At 36.7% G+C, this 16,510-nt stretch overlaps 1 protein-coding gene across 2 annotated transcripts in view; it reads left to right on the top strand.

Annotated features, from left to right (window-relative positions):
• KCNIP4 (potassium voltage-gated channel interacting protein 4) overlaps window positions 1-16,510 on the top strand; it is a 356,486-nt gene that overhangs the window by 119,773 nt on the left and 220,203 nt on the right. The window contains exon 1 of one of the 2 annotated variants that reach the window (XM_086611448.1): window positions 6,874-6,973. The exons of the other annotated variant lie outside the window; for it this stretch is intronic. Within the exon in view, the coding sequence (XP_086467574.1) occupies window positions 6,874-6,973 (100 nt within the window). Of the gene's footprint in view, window positions 1-6,873; window positions 6,974-16,510 lie in introns of those variants that run through there. 2 annotated transcript variants of the gene reach the window in all.

Raw genomic sequence — 16,510 nt, 5'->3', positions numbered from 1 at the left:
CAGTCTGTCAAGCAGTTTTCCATAGGTGTATGAGCTAGGCTTTTCTGTGGCTTTTTACTGTTGATTGGCATAACAGTCTCTTGTTGTCTGCTGTGGGCTACTAATGAACCAACAAGGGATTAGGAGGAAAAGTCTGGCAAACATCCACATGCTGCATCAGCTGAACTGGAGGATCTCTTCTGTCAGTCGCTTATTTTGAGGCTGTAGATAAGTTTCCTATGATTGTATGATTATGATCATACAATTATCATAAATATGATTATATTTATGATAAAGTTAATTTAATACAATATTCATAGCTAAAGTCTGCAGGAAGCTTGACAGTTTTCCAATAATATGCAGAAAAAAAAAATGTACCGAAAAGCAGTATATTTCTATTTATTAATGTTATTTCTAATTATTAATGATGTATCTTCTTCCTTTTCTATCTGAATGAAAATTTTACCGCATTGTGTCAAAAAATTCTCTCTGTCCATAGCTATGCGTTTAAAAATGTCAGCATCTGCATGCTGTGTATCACAGAAACTTTGTAGCACAGGGAGAAGAGATGTAGTAGTATTTCCAAATATTAAGGGACTGTATTAGAGCCAGCAACTTTTCTTATGAGTAAAGTCTAACTTATGAATAAATAAAGCTAGCATTATTTCTTGAGTGGATTAACAGCTCAATATTCTCTAAAAGTCAGCAGTGACTAGGTGTAGCAGTAGCATGTTAGGACTGGCCTTGAACGTAGTGGCAAATATTTTGTATATGATGAAGTGGATTGATTAGAAGTGTAAAGGGAGGGCTGAGATAGTTGGAGTGGTAAGCCACAAGGATGATTTTTGCAGCAGTATCCTGAGTGGATAAAAAAAGGATCAAGATAGCACTTGACAAGGACAGAAAGAGAAGGTCACAATAAGTCAGGAGCAAAACCATGGAAGTCTAAAATCAAATTTTAGTTGTCTGACAGAGAAAAAACATTGAATATTAGAGACTGAATGCATTAGATATACCCTGGATTTGAGAGCATGAAGGGAGAAATAAATAAGAGGTGATACTCAGGTTAAAGGACTGCAGGACTTACATGGGTAGGAAAGTTTCAGTGACACTAAACTTCAGTCTCAAGCATTAGCTCACGTGCTTACGCTTTGGCAGAATAACACAGCCTCTTAAACAATAATGACTGAATGGAGAAGGGAGTCACGTTGCACTAACTGACCCGATGAGGCATAGTTAGATAAGCTGCTGGAGGCCTGGTACCACCTGAGGCATCCCAAAGTTGTGTGAGGCATTGAACTATTTGAAGCCATGTGTCATTCAGAGCAAATTAAAGGAAATATAAAACATCATCCCTTGACACACTCTGACTATCTGAAAATTTGAAATGAAGCTTGGTGCATTAGTTCTTCATTGCAGAAGATGCATAGGAGTTTTACAAATGACACTTAATAACTCTCTTGAAATTATATGTGAAAGGATTTCCTCTGTAGTTTGGAAAATGATCAATATGTTCCCTCAAGTGCAAACACTTGAAAAATCATTAAGTTTCTTAGGTGAAAAATCCTTGCTAATAAATAGGTAGCACAAACATATCATGAGAACAATTGAGCTTCATCCATGGAATTACAACAGCCAAGTATTTTTCAGCTTCAGTTTCCTCAGAGAGTTTTAAAATATATTTGTCTCACATTTGTAAGACATCGAATTTTTTGAAGATTTTTTTCTTTTAATGATGTTTAAGGAGCTCCAGTAAAGATGGAATTATCAGAATGGTCTTTTTCCGTTTGGTGAGAAAATTGCTGTCTTCTAATGACATATAGTTTGTGGTCACAGTTAATACGATATATGCATCAATTTCCAGAAATAAATACTACCAGATTCAGAGAGCCTTATTTTCACTGGACGGAAAGGGTTAAACTTGAAATATAATTCCATTTTAAGGGCTTCAGAATATTCACATACTATTCAAAAGACTGTTTAGAATTGACAGATTTTGTGCTGCTTCTGACATTTATAGCAACACAAAACTTCTGAAGAGCGATATTGTGGTATTATCCAGATCTTCAGGTATACTTTTCAACTGGGACTGTGTCTCAGCTGGCTAGTGAGGATGTTTTATGTCAGTCTTTCAGAAGCCTGTTTATTAATATTGTAGTACATAACTTTTTATATTTTAATCAGTTCTGTAAAAGCACAGAATTTATGCATTTCCATCTACATATATGCAAAGTGTGAAGAGCCAGAACTTCTGCTTCATGACTACATCTTGCCCCCCTTACATGTCTGGAGACAGTTTGGGTGAGATACAACCTCCATGCCAGCCTATAAAATTGATGCTGCCTGCCGACATGGGGCTGCAATGCCTATTTAGGGACTCATCATGCATATCAATAGTATGGCTTTTTGGGCGAGGCTAGGAAGTAGTCTTCTTCTGACATGACTTAAGCATCGTCATGACCGAACTGTGGCAACTCCTTGAGTTGTGACGAGTTAAAAACATTGTACACAGTTTGGGATGTAAACTGAGACAAAAGCTGTGAAAAGGTAGAGATCAGGCACTATGATGCCAGATTGCTGTACTCTTTTTACCAGTGTTTAATCTGGGAAAGATCCTATGAAAGTCAAGCCACATTGGCTCAATGCCTAGAGGAACGTTGCAAGGTGTGGGCTGTTATAAGATTTAGCATTTATAATGGCTGAATGCATCATATCATTTTGTATCTTTTCTTTGGATTCATTAATATATATTAGTGAAATATCCTCTTTCTTTTCTATAAATAGAAAGGGTAAATTAAAACTAAAAGGGAAATGTTTGTATCTTTTTGCTGGTTTTGCTCAGTTATTTGATGAGCTAGAAAAAAATTTACATTTATGTTTTATTTCATTCTCTTAGTTTCTTATGCTAATAGTAAATTTAAGAGAGAGAAAAAGGGAGAATGAAATGTAATAGCAGTTAGCTACTGAGATAGTAAATTATTTGCACTTACGACACATCAAGATTTTCTGGCCTATTTTCTCCTTTTGAAAGAGGGAGTGTTTTGCCTCCTTTTAAGATTAAAAAAAAAGATAAATTTATTTTAAATAGCTATACAGAATAAATATTTTAATTATTTTATTGAATATTGGACTATTTATTCAAAGCTGTTCTTATTAAAGATAGAAAAAATATTATTTATCTTTATAATAAGTTGCAGAGACATAACTTCTAAGACAATCATTAGATTGCTCTGGCTTTACAGCATGATTTTTACCCTCATCATATGCATACTTAAAAATATTATTTAGGTTGTTCTCAGTCCGAATCAAGAAATTGTAGCTTCTATTAGAGGTTCTGTTCTCAGACTTTATGTATGACATGGGACTCCCACTGGTGCTGTTCCATTTCAGCTTTCTCTTGCTATGTGTAGATGTCCTCTTTTGCACCCAGCTCTGCCGGTTAACTCTACCACTAATCACCCCCCTGCCAATGATAGCCTCCCCCAAAATCTGTTAGTGCAGCACTGCATGAGTGCATCCCAGTTTGCTTTAGGCAAAGTCATCAAGGTTAGCTCGGATCACTAATCTGAACTCTTTAACCAAATCTAATTGCTTTTGACTTATGCAGGCCAGGCTCCCATAAACTATTTCACTGGGTGGTGAGGAATATCAGAGGATAGTAATCATCCTCCTGGAAGCTGTGATGAAAACCTGAGAGTGGCTTAATGGCATCCAGATGAATATGAGCGCATAAGAAAAGTAAAAAAGAAATATAACCATTGCTATCAGTAGATAGACATCAGTAGACCCACTCATGACTTTTCATTCTAAATTGATTGAGTGTTTTTTTAACGTGAACATTTCATGACAAACAGCATTAAGCGATAGCAGTAAGATTAATGGTATCAAGGATCTTAGTCATAGTAAAGTAAATAGTCGCCATATTGTCATTTAGAGCTCCATCGCGGGATGAGAAGTGACCATTTAGATATGTCCGTAGCTCGAGATGTATCCAGTAATTTCAATTTAACATATTTACTCTCATGATAAAAACTAAGAACCTGCAAAATGCTTTGATGAAAAGGAGATAGCATCTATAACACTTTCTAGGCTTAAACCTTTTGTCTGCTGTAATACATAAGAAAAACACAGCTGCATGCTGTTGTTGTGCAAAAAAATATCTCTATGGCATGGTAATTTATACATTAATATCTTTCCTCCCATTCCTATTTCCTCTGTTTCTGCTTATCTTGTAGACCTTTTCCAAGTTTAATTCCACAATGTATTAAGGCTTGGGTAGTTAGATGAGAGAAAATAAGGTTTCAAGATTTGCAAGTGTGTTAGCTACATTCTTCCTGTCATGTTTTGATGAAACTGTATGGGTAAATGAAGATCAGATTATTTTTTTTTAATGAAAGGCAAAGAAGAAACCAACAGGCCACTTCACTGGTTTTGGCAAGGTACTTGGAGAGAGAAATAATTATGGTATGCAGTTTGTAACCGCAGCTGTCAATAGAGTCAACTCCATTTTTAGGCAAGTAGGAATGCAAGGATCAGAGATAGCTGAGAAACATGAGTTTAGTCACAGCTTTCTTGCAAAGTCCCAGCCTTCCCTGGAGAATATTATTCATGTTGTGCTTTGGCATCCTTCTAAAAACAGAGTAATACTAATTCTTTCCTGTCTTCTGTACTTCTCTGCTATGCCTTGGAAGAAGAGTCAGACTTAGCCATAGGTGCAGTAGACATACACCTCTGGGAAAACCTGCTTACTTTGCCCGTACTTGAGGAGACAGGTCCCAGCCAGCGTATCCCATGTGTGTATTGGTCGAGTCAGTGCCAGCCATGGGGTCCAGCCTTGAGGGTCAATGGCAGCCACTTTCTTTGCAGCACCACCACCACCAACTCTGCTTTCTGGTTTTCTTCTCTTGACATGAAGAGAAGCGTGACCATCACAAAAGTAGTAAATATTGGGTCTTCTGAAAGTGTTTTCATTTTGACATCTTCAGCAGACTAATATTAATGAAAGCTGTTAATGAACATGAATATGTCGGTTCAGGTGGCAATGTTGCATGTACCCAAATGGAACTTGTATCGACCTTTTGAGTAAAGGCATACAGATTGCAGAGGTTATGTTGTTGCTGCTGCTGCTAAATTAGCCCATTTTATTCTCACATTGAAGGAAAGCTGGACCTACTGTCCTTAAAGCCATTGGTAAGATGGCTTAGAGGGGAAAGATATCTAATCTTGTTTGGAACAAGATTAAATGTGAGAAAGAAGAAGAATGTAGGGAGAAAGTTTGCGGCAAATAAAAGCAAAGATACCCAAGGAAAAGTGGCCTGGAGAAATGAAACAAGTACAACATTTAGGATGAAGTGTTAAAACATTAGGTTTTCTGACAGAAAAGGTCTAAGCAGCTTCAGGGAGTCCAGTCCTGAGCAAAAAAAGCACAGAACAGTGACATGTGAATATTACGCTGTATGGATTTATCTATCCACTGTAGAAAACAAGGCACGTATATTATATCTGTTAGCCCCTTTACTCCCACTTCATTCCGTTGTTTTCAGTAATGGTAACACCCATCATAATGCAAGTATACCTGGGGGACGCAGAAGTTGCTGCCAGTTCTCACATGACACAATCATTTTTTTAAATCTTATCCAAGGAAAGAAAGAAAACCGAGCCCTTGGCAGTAATTGATTCCAACCATGTGGAGGACAGTACTCTACCAGACAGGATTGAATTTGTTGCAATTGTTCCCCTGCTCCTTTTTGCTGCTGTAGAGGCACCATTTTTCTAATGTAAATTCGTTCTTAGATGCTAAATTTTTAAGGGATTTAATGAGTAAATCCTTAAGGATGAATAGCATTGTTTGTTGTGTGTGACAATGGCAGTGTTTGAAACTGTTGTAGACAGACCAGTGGCTGTTACTGGTGTGAGACACCCGTTCAGTCCTGTGGTTAGTATTCATGTATTTCACTGCTAATATTTTCCATGGAAAAGACTTTGTTTAGCAAATATTACTGAAGTGAGAAACCACCAAAAATAATGAGCTTGCTTTTCCTTCTCCTCAATCTGTTCTTTTCAATTCTTGTTTTCCAAAGAAGCCCACATACTTCATAAGCCTTAGAGAATTTGGAACAGCGTATTTGGGGTTTATGTTAGTTGCAAAAAAAAAGATTCTTAGTGCGCTGCTATGTACAAAACGCTATGTATTGCTGGCCACATGCAACAGTCTATGTCTCGTAGTACAGAGGCGGTGATTTACCGGGAGAAACTAACTGAGAAGTTGGCAAGTCACACCCTGCCAGATCCTCATCTCCAGCACGATTAGGGAAAGCCCCAGCTCTGTCTGCTGAGGGGTGGCTCTCCCTCCGGCTGCCTGCCAATACACCTTCCTCACGGCAGCGATTTCATCCCGAATCCTCTTCCAGCCACTCGCGAGCATCTTCCCCGCCGCCGCTCTCGGGCCTGGGCTGTCCCTCGGTGCCCAGCGCTCGCCCCGGTCCCCGCGTTTCCCGGGCAACGCGCTCTCCGCACCGACGCTGCCTCCCGCCCCGCGGCCCGGGCGGCGGGAGCGGCTCCTGCCCGCAGGTGCCGCCCGCGCGGCCGCCGCGGCGTTTTTCCCGGGGACGTTTCGCGGGTGGCCTCGGGGGGGCCCTGGGGGGACCGGCCCCTCGCTTCCCGCATGGCTGCCCGGCCGCGGCGGAGCCGGGCGGTCCCGGCCGGCCGGAGCTGATCCGCCGGCCCCTCCCGGCCTCTGCTCGGGTGGACGGGACGCGATCGCTCCCGCTCCCCTCCCGCTCGCCCCCTTCCCTCGCAGGAGCCTTCTGCTCCTAGTTTAATGGCTTTGCAAAGAAAGCCAGGCGGAAGAGCACTTTTCTCCGTGGCGGTGGTCAGACCATGACCTAACTCATCATGAACTTGGAAGGGCTTGAAATGATAGCAGTTCTGATCGTGATTGTGCTTTTTGTTAAAGTGTTGGAACAGTTTGGGCTGATTGAAGCGGGTTTGGAAGGTAAGGGAGTGCTTTTCAGTGGCTTGTCGTTTTTTCTGTTCTGGTCGCGGCGAGGCAAGGGGCACCTGTGAACTGGATGTAAGGCACTACCTGAGTCGATTCGAGAGCGACGTGCACGTCGGTGGCTGTGTGTTGTTGGATGTTAAGGTTGCGGAGATTTTCTTTCACAGGAAAAATAAATTGGTATCCTGAATACTGCAAGTATAAACTTGGATGTTAAACAGAGATAAATGCCTTAAAATCTGAATCTCTTAGTCCCGTTTTAAATCTGCAAATTTAAAGCAGGAGAGGTCAAACCAGATTTCAGGGTGTTAACATGCAAATACAATTACATTGCCTTAAAATTGTCTTGTAATCTGCTCAAAATTGTTTTGTAATCTGTTCGTGTTAACATCATCTATACTGAGATTGTAGTAATACTGATATGTATATTTTATAGTATTTAAAAACCTGTTGAATATTTAATTTACTGTTAATGTTTTAAAATGTGCTTGAGGAAGAAGAGCTACAGTACTCAAATTCAAAATAAGCAACTTGAACATTCACTTAGGGCAATCAAGTGCAAGTTTTATTGCTTGATACTTTGTTTATCTTAGATCACCTCCTCTCTTCTTGGCAATATTGTTCATTTATAAAGCAGTAAAAATGAAAAAGAAGCAGCTTACTGTATTTTAAATGTGCTTTTTATTTGTAATAGCTAGCAGAATATTGATTATTTTTACCTGAAAAGTGCTGTTATTCTTACCATATGAAAAGTTAGTCTAAAAAAGCATTGGTTGTAGCATGGTTGTTAACATAATGATATTCATTTCCTCCTAGTGTTTTATTAGGTTCCAGACTGAAATGGTCTGTTTCTCAAATATTGAAGAAATATTGTACTTTCAAATCTTCCTGTAAGCTAGCTTTTGAGTACAGTGTGTATACTTATGCCTACGAAAAGGGGAACTTTGTTGACTAAGAGACTGGTTTCATGTGTTAACAAGTAAGACTATAGGCAAAATTTGCTCCTATGAAAAAGTCAAAAGTAATTCTGTTTATGTAACCCTTTCAAGAAATGCAGTGATTTTAAATAAGGAGTTCACTCAACTATTTCTCTGTCTGTGTTGCTGTCATGTGTGGACTTGCTAGTATTGATTACAGAATCTGAAAACCCTGCAGGGACTCATAAAAATGTGTTATCAAGCGCATTTTTATAATTTCTGTATCCATTAGAGTGCATTATATTGAGTTTAAATTACAACAGAGACATTCCTTTCGAATGTTTGAAATTCTACTTTTCTTTTTGTTTTGTGTTCAGTTGTAAATAGAAATGTGACTCAACTTGAGAAACGTTATGATAAAAGTTATCTCCAGCATTAGAGGCTGCCAAGATCCGGAAAAGAAGTATTTACTTTTTAGATTGGTCAGCAGGTTTGTGTGTGCTCTGCCGAGTCTGATTGTCAGATCTGCTTGGATTCTCTGGCAAAATATAGCGCTTGATTTTTGCCTGTACTTGTTTTTATGGCTGGGGAAGCTGATAATGGAAAGACAATGAGAAATATAGTGAAGCTGCCTGGAAGTGGTTGTAAGATTTCTGTAAGAAACAAGTTTCTCATGCAGGTGCCTGTTTTGTCTGCCTCACTGGCCAAAAGACTGGCAGTCTGCGTGTGCAAGGAGTCTTAAAGTTTCTTCTTAACCTAGTGCAGGTCAGGTTTCCAGCATGCCAGCTGGATGAAACCACAGGAAGACATATATGCGTCGTTCCTCTGTGATGTTCAACTGTTGTGAATGACCTAAAAGGCATGGTAATCAAGTAATAGATGTAAACAATAATGTATGAAAATGAGACTTAGCTAAATTGCACAGACTTCTGAATTTATTTTCTCATAGTTCAGGAGCAAGGCAGGTTAATTCCCCATTTTTTTCTTAAACTTCAAAATTAAAGGTCTAAATTGATTACAAGAGAAAAAAAAAGATTTCTACACTTCTACTAGGGAGTTGAAAAAAATGTTATGATTTTAATTATGAAGGCTATTCATTTCCACACATGAATGAAAAGTACATGCATCATAAAATTGCCCAAATGTTAGAGATGTTTTTAAGTAGAATGTTAAGAAAAAAATCAATTTTACAAGTATAATCACACTATTCATGTGCTTTTCCAGAAATCAGTAAGGGAGTTCTGAAAATGTTTCATAGAAGGACATTTGCAGTTGTCTGGTTTTGGATAGGTTATATCCCTTCTTTTTTTTTCTCAAAGGTTTGTATGTGCCAGTGAAATCTTTTTGCTTGTTTCATATAAATGAATAGTTAATGTCTTATAAAATACATCCTACATCTATCTAGACATCATCCATAGATTCAGTAACAATCTGTAACACAGTGCACCCAATGCAGGATGCTAAATCTGAACTCTCTAAATCATACTGGTGCTTTGGTAGAAATCTAGGTTTCAGAATTAGTCGCTATCATGGTACCAAAAGCTTCAAGCTAACCTTTCTTCCTTGCTACACTGTTTTATCATGAGTCTGAACTTTGTGAACCACTTCCACATTAATTTGGAAGAATAAGAGGCAATTTCTGTAAATCAATAGCAAAATCTCATTTTCCTCTTTTCAGTGTCATAATAACTATCATGAGTGTAAGTAGTATTCTTTCTTCAGACTCTTCAATTCAAATTATGTGTATGATAATAGTATGCAATTATTTTCATTATTTATGAAAATAATATAATTTTTTTGCTGAATAAAAATTGTATATACTTGCTTATACTTATTTTCTGATGTACTGCACTCACATAGATAACATGATGCTTTCTGTCGTTTTGCCCACTTGCCTTCAACTGCTGAGTGATTCTGTTGTTGTAGGAGAAGTATTTTCAAATAGATGTTTTTAATGTTGTATGACAGCTCTTAAAGTGATAAGTAGCAGAATAGATTTATACATTTTTGTAGCTTGTGGGTTGCAGAGGCTTTATCTCTAGGTCAAATATCATTTTATGATGTATTGCACTCACTTAGGTAACAGCATGCTTTCTGTGGTTTTGCCTAGTTGCCTTTAACTGCTGAATGGTTTTACTGTTATTATAAAAGTATTTTCAAATAGAAGTTTTTAATATTGTATGACAGCTCTTAAAGTGATAAGTAGCAGGACAGATCTATTCACTCTCATGGGTTGTGGATTGCACAGACTTTGTCTCTAGGTTAAATATTTAATTCTTCATGAATTAGGTTATGTCCTTCTTGATAAACTTTACTGATTTTTTAAAACAGTAACGTATTAGGTGTAAGGAGTAATGCATTGATACCTAATGAGGAAAGTTTGTTCACATCTAGACGTAAATTTAAAATTAATCCTGTTTCTTGTATGGCAAATTTTTCAAAAAGTAATTCAATGAGATAACTGAGCAAGTCAAATATACAGTATGTTTACATCTTAAAATGATGCAATATTCGGAACATCAGTTTATATGATTTCAGTATACTTTTAGTACTTTTCTGAAAAGACTCTGTTCTTCATATAAAGATCTTATGGACTCTATCAAGATATGGAGGAGGTTTTGTATATGAATATCTTCCTTGTATCTCAGTTGTTCTGGGTAAATTGTTGGAGACAGAGTGGCTGAAGCATCATGAGATCAGCCTTTCCTAAGTTTTGTCCTAACGTTTCTTGGGAAACTTGGATTGATTTTCAAAAGCTAAATCACTTACTGATCAAATAAACAGCAAAATAGACTCTTCTTGTCAATGTAAGCATTGAAACCTACACCCTTAGGGATAAGTTCAGAGAAGAAATGCGAAGGATACGAGTGATCAAAAATATTTACATAAGAATACCCTTATAGCAGTTAGTACCTCTAACAGGAAAAAAAATGGCACAGAAGTAATCGTATATGTTACTGTGTACTGTGGATTCCATGTTTCTGTATTACTGATATCTATCTAATCTCCTTGCTTAGGAGCCCTGAGAGTGGCAGTAGTAGAACTTTACAGCTAAAATTGTAATAATTGACTTAAATTACTGAAACATTTGCGTCCACTAAAATGTCAAAGAGGCTTCTAATCCCATTTTAATGATCCTGGCTATCAACAACTTCCCATGCATCAGCTGGAAAGCAGAGCAAAACCACAGACACATAGGGAGTTGCTTGTGGTATTTACAACTGGTTTTGACAAGGACTAGACATGACTGGAAACGAGGCTGAAGTTACTTGTGGTTGCCCTGAAATTAACAGCCATTGAAGCTGTTTTGTCATCTAGGCTATGATCTGCTGGGAATTTCAACATTTCCACAGTGATGTCTCTCTTCACAATGTTGTTCGTGAGTGGAAATGGAGGAATATACATTTCAGAGGATTCATAATCTCTAGCACTTCATACTAGAAATGGCTTGTAATAAACATAGGAGCTTTTCTGCCATTTCTCTTAAGATCTGTCTTGATGTAAAGAGAGTTATGCACAGAATTACGAAGTACGAAACCAATCATGGGCCAATACATGAAATGATTAGCCAGAGCTGACAGTGTGCAAAAGAAAAAAGAGATGATAGAAATTCTAATATTAGCAACTTTAGGCCTTCCTTAGAAGTAATTTGTTCAGTTAAGTCTTCATATATAACACGGTAAATTGAATTAAAACAGCTGTTGAAACAACTACTCAGATGCAGATGAGTGAGCATTAGATAGAAATCTTTAACACAGAACTCCAGTGAAATTTTTCTTGATTAAATATTTCTGCTCAAATAGCACTAGCAAGTCATGTGTAGACAGCGACATGTATTGTAGTTGAATTGGAGCTACGCATATGTGAGCACCTGACCAGATTGAGCATCCTGCATAACTGGTTAGCAGGCCACTACTAGGAAGAATGAAAAAGAGGAAAATGCTTCCCCTTCTATTTTATTCATGCTAGAAGCCTCAAGTCCTGGATACAATTAAAAAAAAAACAAACAACAGAAATAGGCAGGTAAGAAAAGAAGCTTGCTAGCCAAGGAAATTTGTGACAGGTGCCTTCAGCCCTTAGTTGCCAGCTGTAAGCAGTTTGACGTCTCTGAATCATGTTCTGAAGGCTGGTCCGTTGTTGCTGAAAACATTTTTAGTTTTCCTGGGTCAGTGTCTGCTGAAGAGTTTCTTTTCTCAAGACTAGTTTTCACTCCCAATGATAATGTGCTTGTCTAGTGCTTTACATCCATAAAAAATCAAAAGTAAGTAAACACTGTAACTGTAGATGAAGAAGTGATGTCAAAGATACAGATGCATAAAGAGCACTGAGTTATCAATACAATACCTTTTGCGAACTTACTAGTTTATAAGTAACCTTTTTTAAAAAAAGTACAAAAATATTAGACCCGAATAAGTAGAGAGTTGATCAGACAACTCTCAGCTTTCCTCTGCAGTGGATAGTTGTGATGCAGCTCATGAACACAAGGGTCTCACTCCTGTTGCAGTTTGGTTATTAGTTATCTCATATTGAATGGGACTTTGAATAAATGGAAATTGTCTCATCTGCTATGAAATGGAAGAATACTAAAACCTTATTGCTCAGTTTTAGTCTTTTGTAATTTTAGGTGATAACCTAGAGAATTTTATGAGAATAATCTGGATATGAAAAAGAGATGTTGTTCTTGTCTGTTTTATCTCCCACAAGGAAACAATTTCTGATATTTACTTCCTACTGGCTACTCAATATAGAATTCATGTTTTCAGAGTATATATGTATTCTCTTTGAATAAGTGAATGCTACATTCCTACTGTCAAAGAGCCACCGTAAGCAAGGGAAAATTATACATCACACAGTGTTTGCGTGTCACTCTAAATGCCTTTACTTTTACTTATTCTCAACAAGGCTGAAATCTCTTTTAACGAAAATCTATAAATTCCTCTAGTTACTTTTATGGACTCTCTTTTTTCACTATTTCACTACCTTAGCTCTCAATAAATGTGGGTGGTACAAATCGAAATATGCACAATTTTTTCCGAGTTTTGAGAACATTCATTACTTTTGAGTTCTTAAGACTGAAATAGTAAAAAAAAAAAAAAGAAAAAAATCTATATCTTTTTTAATTATAAAAACCCAACAAAAGTGATATTGATGTTATAGGTTTTTTGAAGCAAGATATTTAGAGCTAATTAGTTTTGTGGTCAAGAGTAAACATTTTCTAAGAACACAGTTTTGTCAATGATTAGGGGGAAAATGGCATACCAAACTTTGTAGGCAGAAGAAAACAATCTGAGCAGTGAAATTAGGTGTACCCATTAGAAATATATTAATGCTAATAATACTTTCTGCACTTTTTTCTGTAGAATTCAAAATACTTTACAACAATAAATAGAATTATCTCCTGATGTATGCAAATATATCAGGAAAATAAAGCCAGAGAGTAGTAAATTTCACTGGTTTATACATGAAGTAAAAAGGAGTTGTAAGATCATGTGGTTTAAATTCCTGAATTACACAGGGCAATAAATGTTGTCCATGGGCTTTTGTAATGAACCCCATAGCATGTTTTAGCTAAACCATGAAATCTGACTGCTGAAAGGAGAAAGCAAGTCAGCACAAGAGATCTTTTCTTATTTATTTAAGATCTATCCATTTGGCTCAGTTATATTCTTAAATTGAGAGAGTCACAGACTTTCTAAAGTTAGGTGGGATGACTGCAAAACCTTGACATCTTCTGAAGGTGACAAGAGAAGAAGAGTAATCACTTCATTTCACAATATCTTCGTTTTTGCTATTGTTAAAAAACAGTGTCTGATTCCATTTTTCCCCCCTTTTCTTCACCTGGTGATTCATGTAGTTTGTTTCTCTGCAGCATTCTCAGATTTACTCTCCATTTTAAGTAGGCAGTATATGTTTTCTGACTGTTAGAAATTCTGACTGCTATATCCTTGGTAATATGCAAACCAGACATAAACACTAAAAGTTTATCACCAAAGCTTTAGAGCTTTCAGTAATGGATTTTCTCCTTTGCTTTTAGTTTCCTATGTAAGTTTTCTATACATTATAATTAATTCAGATTATATAACTGTTATAACATTTATAACTAATTTAGCTGCTATACCACAGAAGAAAAATGAGTTTTTAATGAAAGGTGCTGTCTTTATTGCAAGATTACAAAATTTTGGCCATCTAAGGCATGTTCCTATAGAATTCCTAGTTTTTATTATATTTTTCTGTTTGATTTTCCTGCCAGTGACCTTCATTCAAAATGTTCCTCAGGTTCAAAAAGTCAGGCTTTTTGACACACCAAGGATATGTGATGTATAGGCACACACACTTTGAATTCAGACTGCATTCAGTTTGCTCACATTCAATGCAAAGAGATGCTTAGCTTTGGCCCTTATGCCCTTATGTTCATTTGCAGTCCAGTTTTGGTCTCATGTCTTTTTAGTTTAAAGACTTTTAAAATATAACTTCTATAATATTTAGCTCAATGTCTCTTTCATTAGAAAATACTATCTCCAAATTTTAGGAACTTTACTTCAGTGGTTTCATCTGGTGTCTCCCTAACATCACAGATTACGTATATCATTATATTTTGTAGTGTGATTCAGTGAGTGAATAGGGCTCCTGTGAAAACGCTTACTAGATTTTGGTAGGTCCTTGCATTGTCATGATTATAAGTTTTGCATTATGATTAACTCAAACAGTCTACTAGTTGCTTTGGCTAATCTCTGACCAATATACTATCTTCTGCACCCCACTGTAAGTCTCCGTGATCCAATTCAGGTAGACCCATGTGGATCAACATCACAAAAAATCACATAAAAATGGCTTATTTCAAATTATTTTGCCTCATGCTCTCTGTCATGGAGTAAGAAAGATTTGTTGAATATTCCTGTTATTTTTTTCATTTGTCAGATTAGGTCAGTTAAATTTGTTAAATCGGTTTAGTCCTATGTGTTTTTATATCAATGATAAAAGATTAAGCAGCATCACTGAAAGTGTGCGAGACAGCCTTATTATTTTGTATTATGTTTTGTATCTTCACATTGCCCTGTGGCCCCTTTCTGAATTCTCTGCCCAAATTTCTTCATATATGATTATAAATCATTGCATATCTTCTTAAAATTATAAAGAACATCTTGTGGTTTAGCTATTTTTTTTTAATAGGAGAATTCTTCCTTTAATTTTCTGACCTATTTGTCTGGTAGCTGTCAATGAATTGTTCAGTGCCTGGTAGAAAATTCAGTGTAGCCCGACTGAATGCTACCTAAATCTAATGAATCATAAGATTTAATCTGATATAATATCTCTGGTTTTGATTTCTGCAGCCATTTTCCCTAGTGGTATCTCTAAAAGTAATTTCTGATTGTATTGTCTGATCTTTATTTCTGATAACCCTTACTGTTATATTCAGATTACACTACAGAAGCATTAATGTGTATGCTTATCCAGACGTATTTTCTTTTTTGGATCAATAATCCCAAAATTACTCTTCTTCAGACAGATAGAACTTGGATCATTCAAAGCAGGCCACAGCAACTATCTTCTAATTGTTGATAATGTGAGATACTGAAAGAAAAAGATATTGATTCAGGTAAATACCTATTTATTAATCAGATATTTATTTCCCAGTAGTTATATGAAAGGTGTTGTAGGAAATATTGTGTACTTTTACATAGAAGCAGTATGATTATAAGTTTGACACATTATTAACAACAAATTCTAATACTGAAAACTCCAACAAAATAAACCTGAACATCTGAACCAGAAAAGAGAAAAGGTTATTAGGGAAGTGAATTGTTTATGACATTAAGGAAGATATCTTCACTGCCTGATAATGCATGACACTCATTAAATGCTGTAGGTTCATCAGAATAGACTCTTGTACTCCAGAGTCTACCTCTACATCTGGAGGGTTTGATAGGGAGATATCGGCACAGACCTGATTCATCTTCTCCTTGCCTATACTTTCAATAAATCTTGCTTGTTTTCACCTTTTATGACAAACTTCACTTCCTTATTTTTTTTTAATAAATAATTTTATTTAAATATCCCTATTGGAAGGAAGCAGGATCGAGTTACATAAAATCCACCTGACACTGGGATTCTTAGTTCCTCTGTTATCCTTTTCCATCAGGTTGACGGCTGTTTGTGTTCAGTGATGGCTTGCTGTTGCAAAGGCAATCGTGCTGTTACATACACAGCTAAGAAGCTGTTACATAATTTTATCTTGAAATTGTTGCTGGGTTTGACCAAAGAAAAAGATATGAGTTCCTGTGCATGAGTGTGATGAAAGGGAAGTAGTTCCGGAGAAAGTCCTAATGACCCACAACCCACGACTGCAAGGTATATTACTTTCAAGGTAAAAAATAAAAAGTTATTTGCAGTATGTGTAAGGAGCGTCACACCTCACAGTTGCACGAATGCTCACTGGGTCACTTATAAAAAGAAATGCCTTTTGCACTCCTTAAATTATCCGTACTCACTGTCACTCTGTCTTATCACAAAAGAATAACTGATAAAAGATGTCTTCTTGTGGAAGCTACTCTTAATAGCTGAGTCCTCAAGAATGCCATTTTTCTACCTGAACTATCCAATTTACATGAGTAATTAT

The sequence above is a fragment of the Tauraco erythrolophus genome, chromosome 5, assembly GCF_009769465.1.
Source record: "Tauraco erythrolophus isolate bTauEry1 chromosome 5, bTauEry1.pri, whole genome shotgun sequence".
NCBI classification, from domain to species: domain Eukaryota; kingdom Metazoa; phylum Chordata; class Aves; order Musophagiformes; family Musophagidae; genus Tauraco; species Tauraco erythrolophus.
The sequence above is the reverse complement of the archived record's forward strand: the minus strand, read 5'-3'. Positions and strand labels throughout refer to the sequence as shown.